The 9,872-nt window shown below is 36.3% G+C and overlaps 1 protein-coding gene and 1 pseudogene across 1 annotated transcript; both read left to right on the top strand.

Moving 5' to 3' along the window:
• Positions 1-539: 539 nt before the first annotated feature.
• On the top strand, positions 540-5,523 carry LOC140852476 (uncharacterized; annotated as a pseudogene).
• A 2,219-nt stretch (positions 5,524-7,742) lies between these two features.
• On the top strand, positions 7,743-9,255 carry LOC105051654 (ethylene-responsive transcription factor ERF020). The gene has a single exon (XM_010932173.4). It carries the CDS (start codon positions 8,039-8,041, stop codon positions 8,435-8,437), a length of 399 nt encoding a protein of 132 aa, XP_010930475.1. The 5' UTR covers positions 7,743-8,038; the 3' UTR covers positions 8,438-9,255.
• The last annotated feature ends 617 nt before the right edge of the window (positions 9,256-9,872 follow it).

Below are 9,872 nucleotides of genomic sequence, written 5' to 3'. Positions count from 1 at the left end.
TGGACTAAATTAATTTTCATATGTACAAATAAAAAATATATAAATTCTATTTTTTTTTATATATTTTTAGTTAATTTATTTGAGAATCAAAATATGATAAAAAGCATGACCAAAACCATCATGAATTCAAATAGTAAAATTGAAGAAATTATTGATTAGAACAGTCCTACCATATATATCTTCCACGATCAAACAGCAAACTAATACATCATATATTATTGAAAAAAATATACTATTGTCCATATTTAATTAAAAATTTTAAATTAAAAAATTACTATTAATATTGACCAGCTGACAACTTTTATTATTTGGAATGAAAAAAAAATTAAATTTTTTACATAATATACTGATTTATTATTAAATGATGCAAGATAATATATTAGATCTGTTCCAACGTCCATTCAATAATTTGTCTGTCAAATTTGATCCTCAGCTTGCTGATTGGGACTCAATCGGACAGAAACCTATAAATGTGTCCACTTTGCCCCTCACTTCCTCTCTCTCTTTATCCTCATCCTGTGGCCATGGAGGCGCCATCCATCCTCTCATTTTCTCCCTCTCCCTCTTCCTTAGGGCCAGGATTTCTCTCTCCTCCATGGCGACGGCGTCCAAGGTCTCCTTCACCGCAGCCGCCGCAGCCGCAGTGCTCTTCTCGGTCTCCCCTCGTCCCACCACCACCCGTCCATCAACCTCCAGAAGCTCCACCCCTTCCCTCCTTATCGGCCCATCTCAAGAACTCTCCAGAGGATCACTTGCAAGGCAACAGAGGTCTCGAAGGTCGAGGAAGGAGAGCCAGAAGTGGTTCCAAAAGGAGGGGATGATGGGAAGAATTGGGTTCCAGTGGTCCCATTGGCAGCGCTTCCCAAGGGGGAGAGGCGGTGATCATCCAGGATGGAGAAACTATCTTGCTTCTCTGGTACAAAGATGAGGTCTTTGCGATCGAGAACCGGTCCCCTGCCGAGGGGGCTTACAGCGAAGGCCTTTTGAATGCCAAGCTCACTCAGGTATTTCTATAACCTTATTATGTCTTTCTCTTGGAAAAAGAAGCTCTTTTTTTTTTTTCCTCCGTTCGATAGACTGGTAATTTAGTCAGCATGGAAATTGAATGAATAAGGAGAATTGGTTAACTTTGAAGTCTGAAGATGATTTTGTTGATTTAGTAGCATCCATTGATGTGGAGGTGTATGTAAATGGTTATCTCATTTAAAACTTTTGTCGATATTATTCTAGAGTTTACAAGCATCGTTTGCGAGAATTAAGTGAAATATCTTACGTACATGTCATTAACTTGGTCTAGTTCTGGAAATGTTGATCTACTCAATTCTTTTCCAGGATGGTTGTATTGTTTGCCCAACGACTGATAGCACATTTGATCTTCGAACTGGAACGATAAAGGAATGGTACCCAAAAAACCCTGTTCTAAGGGCCCTAACACCAGCTTTGAGGACACTCTTTGTGTACCCTGTGAAAACAGATGGGGAGAATTTTATCAGCATGAAAGGTGTTCAATCTGGAGGATCGGCGGAGATTGTTTTCAGTGGCAAAGCTAATCCTGGTGTGACTGCAGCTGATGTCAATGTGGAAGAGGTTACTTCATGGCTAAGATTGTGCTTATTTTATTTGATGAATGCAATATGGAACCAAATGTCATTGACCACCACAAAAGTAGAAGGATGAGATATTGATGATGTTCATGCATTTATGAAGTCTTTAGTCTAGCATCAATAATTATTTATAAACTATTAGCTGTCACTGTTCCCCACTTTCTATATTGTTTTGACTTGTGTCATGCATCAGCATCTAGATTTGCAAGATTGGCATTTTCCCTGAAAGAGGAAATGAAGATGAAGTGACGTCCTCCACATGTTTCTCTGCTCTATATATTTGGATTCATTATTTTCATTACTTCTTAAATAGTTATGTTCTCACTCTTTCTTCATCTCTTTGTTCTCTTCCCTTTGCTCCAACTTTCTCATTAGACAAATAATAGTTGTTGTCTTCCTTTAACTCAATTATTCTTTCAGCATGTTACCTTAAGTTTTTACCAGTTCACAATCTGTTTCAAAAAGTACTACTGATTCTTCTAATATAAAAGTCATGGCATAGATATTAAAGTTAAAACTTCCAGATTATTTGTCTTATCTGATGTTGACATATAACTTGCAAAAAGTGCATGATTCTAATTGTCAATTTTATCCATGTTTAGTTGCTAAAAGTTTTGATGGTTCAGTAGCAAGGATTTTTTTAAATTTTTATTTTGATATGTGAAGTTCAATGTTTAGTAGAGGGTAATGCCAGCACCTTGTTAAGAAAGGCCTAATTAGTTATTTTTTGATGTTGTTGCTTTTGTTAGTTTTGATTGTTTAGGTCCCTTTACTGGGTTTGCACTGACTATCTAGATAAACATGCAAAAACTTTAGGTAGATTTAGTTGTGACAGAACATTGGGCAAGGCTCAGCCTGACATTCTCATCTCATTGGGTTTCATCGTTAATGCTGTAATTATCCTATGTACTTGGGCTTTCTACAATCCCACAACTCTAGGCACAATCCTTAAATTTGCTACCTTTTATGTTTTTGAAAATAATTAAAATGGATTGCACATAACCTAAAGCAAGAATAAACTTGATGGGTTTAAATTAGTTTCTGCCCTTGTCTGGACTAGCAATGCAATATGTTCAGCAACCACATTAAACATATGCTTTGGAACTCTGTGTAACCTGAAACTCGAGTTTATACTCTTTATGCCACAAGAAGCCCAGGTTTGGCTTGAAGGTCCTTGATCCTTTTGCAACTCTATGTTCGATGCATCTGACGTTGGTCAATCGTCAAATGATAGAAATAAGAATAGCAAGACTGTTGCTTCACATGTGTGCATGTGCATGTGTTTGTTTTAATAGACCTACTGAATCAATCAATGTTGTATATTTAACTTTTGCTCCTTCAAATGCTCAATGTTTTTTTCTTTGTTTTTTTCCTCTTTCTTTGATCAATTTCAGGTGAGAATGGTAGTTGATGACGATTTTGAAGGTTTTGGTTTCACAGGAAAGAATGAATTGATAAATGGGAAAGCAGCTATAATTGGCTTCCTACTATTAATAGATTTTGAGCTTTTAACTGGTAAAGGTCTCCTTAAGGGGACAGGTTTCTTGGACTTCATTTATGCAGCTTCAAGGGCTTTCAACTCTTCATAGACATTCTTATTAATTCCTCATGAAGGTGCTGCAAACTTAAGTCTTTAATGAGTTCAGAAGGTAGATGTTCTGCATTAGCCTCATTTATCTTAAATGTTTTTTCACTTGAAAGGGGTATATATTGGGCACCTTGATATCATTCACTAGAACTTTGATTGTATTGTTAGGTCTAATTTTAAAACTGCTTGTCTAGCAGAAGGTTTACATATTAGAATATAATTATGTACAGGAATTAATGTTATGATCGAATCTAGTTATATTTGCATACTGGTCACATGCTAATGGAGGATGAGTTCAAATTCTTTGGGACAACTGTATGATTAATTTGATGCATGAATTGAACTGTAGGGCAAAAGAATGCAAGAAAGGTAGACATGGGTGTGGAATGAGGGAATGCCCATACATACCCTATAAGAACTAAGTAATGAAGAATTGCTTGAGATTACTTGCTAATGTTTAACCAAAGCTATAAAGGGCCTTGGTGAGAAGGGGGTCCTATTTGTACAGAGATGGTTGGATGACCTGCAAAGGAATGAAAATTATAAAAGACTGAAGATAACTATGTATGGTTCAAAGTACTTTGTAAGGTTTATTTGAGAATTTCATTTCTTTCTGAAGAAAACAAAATTTAGTATTTCTTGTTGTCGGGACAATCATGTCTATACACCGAGTTGGTTGACCATCAATTTGGTTGCCATGCAGGTGGTATTGTCATAACTGGAAATGATCCAACCTCAGTTTTAACAACTTGGAAATGTAATATTAGAGAAGTCTAATCAGAGCCTAAGTCTCTTTTGATACTATGTGAAGATAAAGAGTGCCTATATATAAGAAAGGAATTTCTCTTTTCCTTGGATACAATCCATAAAAATAGTCAGCTGCAATTAAGTGTTCAGATACAAATTCCAAGATCTCCATGGATGAAGACTTTGTCAAATTCCTTTTTGGTTGAGGCTAGTCTGTGCTAATGACAGTTACTTTAAGTGGAATATAAATGCAGATTAAATTGCTTGAGTTAATAGGCAATCTATCGCAGGTCATTAGAATATTGGCATGATCAGGTGTTAAGGCCAAGGTAGGGGTGAATGTGGTATGGATAATATTCGTCCGAATCCATTTTCATATTCGAATCAATCTAAATACGGACAGAAATTTGATGATCCGACTAATATCTTTATCCGTATCCTTATCCGTTAAAAAAAAATTGATATGGATATGGATAGACAACTATCCGATCCGTATCCAAATATCCGAATCTACTTGTAACCTTATATAATTTTATATAGCACTTATTAAGTTTTAAGAAAAATATTCAACCATATAAACATGTTATTAACTTGATTTATCGTCTATTTAGTAATATCTTTGATTCTATGGTTATAAAGTTTAATTATTCAACTTATATCAATACTTTCATGATCTGAATTGTACCCGTATGATCGTATCCGTTTAAAACAAAAATGGATATGAATTTTTGCATCTGAATAATATCTATATGCCTATTTTTATTCATTAGACAAAACAAATATGGATATGAATATGTTGGCATCCGATCCGGTTTCAGCCCTAGGCTAAGGTCATGTTTGTGCTTGGGTATGATGATGTTGAAGTTGAACTATTTCCAGCTTTTGTATAAAGAGACTGTAAGTAGTAGTTTTACAGGACGAATGATCATGAACTTTAGTTGCTTCCATAAGCTTATCAGTGTGATGTTTGCTGTACATTACAAACTAAATAATACTATGCAAGCAAAAAAAAAAAAAAAGAAAAGAAAAAATCTTAACAGATAACATTTCAGTGTTTATCTGAGAAAAGTTTATTTATTTTTATTTTGGATTTTTAAGTTTCTTTTAATCAATCTTTGTGGTGTCATGTGGATGAGTTGCCATTTTTTTCTTTTTTTACTTCTTAACAGACCGAAACATTAGGGATGAAAACAGAATAGATCAAGGGATCTGCAATTTCTCAAATCCCAGACAGACTTGAACTTCAGCTCCATTGCTCATGTAGAAATGTTGGATTTTGCTTTCTCTTTGTAAGATACCTGCTACATTCCTGTTACATAAATACAATGTGCCAATTGTGCGTTTCTCACCATATTTAGAATTTTTATTTTGGTATATTGTTGGCTAAGCATTCTGTGCAAAATGCAGTAAGATTTCTTCCAAGCAGAAGTTCCTGATAAGCAGTGCATTTCCTAAGTCACATGCATGGTGAGCCTAGCAATTAGAAGGTCAAGATTATGTCATATTTTTCAGGGATTTGCAAATGTACCTTGACTCTTGGTCAACCTATCATTCTGCTGAGTTTAAATGCCATCTGTTATACTATATTTAGCACATTTAAAATGCATGTGACCTGTAGAATCATGTGGTTTGAGCGCATTTCATGAAATTTATGCGCTTGCTTTTGGCTGATTGAGTGACACAAGTGAGTGAATTCAGGTGGATGCATGTCAGTTCTTTGTAAACAAATTATTTTTTTGGTACACCAAACTCTTCTATAAGAAGATGAAAATCCTGAATTTTAGGGCTGTAATTTCCAAAATAAAGAACAGATAAAAGGTTAAAGCATCCAAAGTCAATTGGCTGAGTGATTAGCTCTACTGGGATTAGATACAATTTAGTCATCACTAAAATGTATGGCTGAATGTCTGTAGGATCCAATATCTCTTCCTTATTGCTCAATCCTATAAATCTGTCTAGGTTGTTGGAAGATGAGATGAGATCAAGGCTGCAGCATCTGTGTATATGGCAGGGAGAGAATGTCTTGATATCAATTTAACTTTAAGATGTTTTATTCTTTAGTATGCAACATGTGCTACATAGGGGAAGAATGTGGTAAGTATATTTCTTCAAGATAATTGTAGCTGGATGCGAGCTTAATGGAGTTTCTCATTCTCCATCCTGCAAATGATTCACTTTTCTGAGACTCAAGCTAACATGACTTGCGGTTCTAGAATTTAGCTAAATTATACTCCAAGTCGCTGTGGATTAATATTCAGTCCTAGGAAGTTGTCATGTACAAAAATAAGAGCTGTAGTTTGCTAGAACCGTAGCTTATTGAAATTCGCTTCCTTTTTCTTTTCCTGGAGTACATGTAGTCTCATTGCGTAGGACTCAAGCTTTATCAAACGACATCAAAATGCAAAGGTACGCAAGTTTGATCTGAGTCCCACTACCCTGGATTTCATGTTCTGTCTTGTGCTAAAGTTACATGCCTTGAACTCAAAGGATTAATTCAGATAGGTTTGATCGTCTTCACTTTATATTATTAATCAGAGAATTCAGCTACCAATAATTGTTAGCTTGGTTAGGTGGCATGTCTCTCATGAAGGTGTCATGAGATCGGGTCGTAAAAAAATTAGAGGGTTCAACTCAATCACCCACCATAAAATTGAGGCTTGTCCCAGTCATGGTGGGATTCACTTTCTTTCTTTTTCTTTTTCTTTTTTTTCTTTTTTTATTTTTTTTCTCAATCAATTATTTTTGATTGGTGCAAGGATGTTGTGTGATCGAACTCGAGATTATGAACCGGACAAGATCCAAACGCATTCAGATTGGAATACTTCATTGACTGTCCATCACATTAAATTTAACGTGGGCGGTAGCTTTGAACCATCCGAAGGTTTTCAACCATGACTTGTCAACCAAATTACGTACCTGCTTTCTCTCCACTCATTCAGGTGCTCGGTTTTCCTCCTCATCCTCTGAGTCTCTTTCCCCGCTGCATTTTTTAGACCAGAGAACGGGTCAAAGACTTCAAAATCTACTCATTTACAAAAGAAAAAGACCAAAAAAAAAGAGAAAAAGACTTCAAAGTCTACTCAAATCTCTCACCTTCATTGGGCTTATTTTGATTCAAGGTTTAAAAGAACGGCGACATAAAACTGGAACAATCATTATGAAGGTTCCACAAATTTCTAGCTCGGGATTGAACTAGAAGGTTCAGTCCTCAGAGCATTCGAACTATTTAGCTATCGCCTGGTGTTATTTAGCAAGTATTATGATATTTTTCATTTAATATCGTTTAAATTTCAAATCTGCATATTATATATATCAGAAATAATTTTTATTTTTATATTAAAAATATAAATTACTTAATGTACAGTGATATGAGAAAAAACGTGCAATGTATTCGTGATTGTTTTTGTTTCCAGTTATAATGGCTAAAACCTGTAGTTATAGCAACAAATAATATATTTCAAAAATAAAATCAACTTAAACCGAACTGAGGGAAACAAAAATAGTGGAAGTAGCCAGCGTTGTTGTTGGAACTACTGCACCCAGCCTAAGTGATCCATTTTGGAGGGGAAAAAACACATGAAATTAAAAACAAATGAAAAAAAAAAAAAAAACATCTATCAAAACCGTCAAATAGATAATAACTAATTTTTATTTTATCCATTGGATTCATCCGTATGATGGAGAGGAGGTCTGCTATTCATCCAAATTCGATCCCGAATCGGACATTCTTCAATGAGAGTTGGAGTCTTATGGTCACACTCAAAAGAGGTAGATGCGCCGGGTCATCCTTCTCCAACTCTTTTTTTTTATTTTCATCAAAAAAAAAAAAATTTTTTACCTCTCAGTTCGACTTTGAAAAATATAACCCTCGTGCTTCCGTGAATATTCCTCCTCTCATCTTTGACAAACCCTTCTACAAATCAAAGACCACCCTTCCAGGGTTGACCGGTTGACCTATCTTTTTCTCCCGTACTCAAGCGACAATATATCAAAATGTATAGATCCCAGTTCCAAACGCTCCACCTCCCACAAAACTGGAGGGTTCCACACTACAAAATTCCTAAGACCAGCATTGACCTGCTTGTCGGATTCCGGTCACATGAGGCGGTCTGAAGAACAAGCTAGCCGTGGTTCAACCGGCCGAACCGCCGGGAAGGAGATAAGATACAGGGGAGTGCGCCGCCGGCGGTGGGGGAAGTGGGTGTCGGAGATTCGGATCCCGGGAAGCCGAAAGCGTCTCTGGCTGGGGTCCTACTCCGCCCCACAGGCCGCTGCAGTGGCCCATGACACCGCCATGTTCCTCCTACGTGGACCATCCTCGTCCAGCGGTCTAAATTTCCCCGATCACGTCACCTTGTCTGATTGCGTTGGCATGTCGCCCAAGTCGATACAGAGAGCGGCGTCGGACGCCGGCATGGCGATCGATGCTGAGCTGATTGCCGCAGGTCCATTCATGGAGGCTACGTGGGAGCGTGGTGGCTTGAGTTGTGGAAATTAGTGAGGTTAGGGACTGTGGAGGTGAGAGAAATATTTGAAGGGATGGTTAACTAAGAGAGATCTCCATATCTGAAGTGCTGTTACTAGCCGTAGTTGATTATTTATCTAAATTATCTCGTAATCTTTGTAATAATTACTTGGTTTGTCTAATGTTGTCTACAGCTAGGAAAGGTGGCAAGAAGGAATTATAAAGGATTGCTTTCTTATTGGAAACTAAGAGTCATCAGATGATTTTCTTTTTTAAAAAAAAAATCGATTTTCTACTTTTTGGATACGATGGCATAATGACTTTGCCCCCGCCTCCTTTTTCTTCTTCTTTTTCTCCTGGTCCTTTTCTTTTAATTTTTTTAATTTACAATCTGGAATATTTAAATAACAATTATATATTTAAATGGTCTCTTATCTATGCACTTCACCAGACAATCCCAACGATATCAATATGCTAAAATTAAATTAACATGATATTATTAGATCTGAGATTGTATTCTAAAATTATGTTCAAACGCAGAGAATTCCATACTCAGAATTTCATACTCAAAGAGGAGGACATAGCTTTAAAAGTGAAGGAGTTGTCCCTTAGAGATGAAGGAGCTGTTTGTTCGCCCAGAGTCCGAAGTACTGTGCTATCTCCCCAAAATCTGAATGAACAAAAAATTGAATTGAATCGTACCAATCTATACTGAGGTTTATTACTCATTTTTGTACTTGTTTTATTTTTCAATTATTTTTTTAATTGAGAAAAAGAAAGAGAACAGTAGGAATTCTCTTATCCCATTCGAAAAGATACTATCTTCATAATTATTTATGACTGTTTTTGTCTCTAGCATGACTACTTGATGAAATGTGTTGGCTTATGAACTCGTCACATATTGAAGTTGTTTATTCCACTCGTCGATATGACTTTCTGTTCTTCCTGCTACATAAACATAATCTAAAGCACCGAATGATTATATTTTTTCTTCTTTCCTTATCCTGGATTTCATTTCTATTTTCTTTAATTAATTTGATTCAATCCATTGAGTTGCCGCTCCAATCCAAAATGAGAAGACCTTCCCTTGAACTGATCTCCTCAATGAGTGACTGACTCTCGTAGTTCACTTAGGCGAGAAGCTTCTTCTTCTTCTCTGTATTATTTAAATCCACAAGCCTTGTCCCACCCCTTTTTACCTATTTAGGAGGCTGGAAACCAGATCCGAGAGAAAATGAGTTGCCACCAAAGCTGAGGATGATGGCAAAGATGAGGTTCCACCCCAGGAAAGACTTGGGGATAAAGATGCAAGAGAGAATTGAGTTTCTACAGCTAAGCCGGCTATTTTTTATTTTATTATAGATAGGACAGGTAAGAGAGAAGATCGATTACGCCGAGAGGAAGACACCATCCTCAATTTTTATTTGTTATAAATCTAAACTTTTTGAAATCTAATAATTAATTAGTG

The sequence above is a fragment of the Elaeis guineensis genome, chromosome 11, assembly GCF_000442705.2.
Source record: "Elaeis guineensis isolate ETL-2024a chromosome 11, EG11, whole genome shotgun sequence".
In the NCBI taxonomy this organism is placed as follows: domain Eukaryota; kingdom Viridiplantae; phylum Streptophyta; class Magnoliopsida; order Arecales; family Arecaceae; genus Elaeis; species Elaeis guineensis.
Note: the sequence above shows the minus strand (reverse complement) of the source record. Positions and strands in the feature narration are given on the sequence as shown.

Excerpts from the sequence above, each read along its gene's own strand:
- LOC105051654 (XM_010932173.4), top strand. The coding sequence starts at position 8,039 with ATGAGGCGGTCTGAAGAACAAGCTAGCCGTGGTTCAACCGGCCGAACC.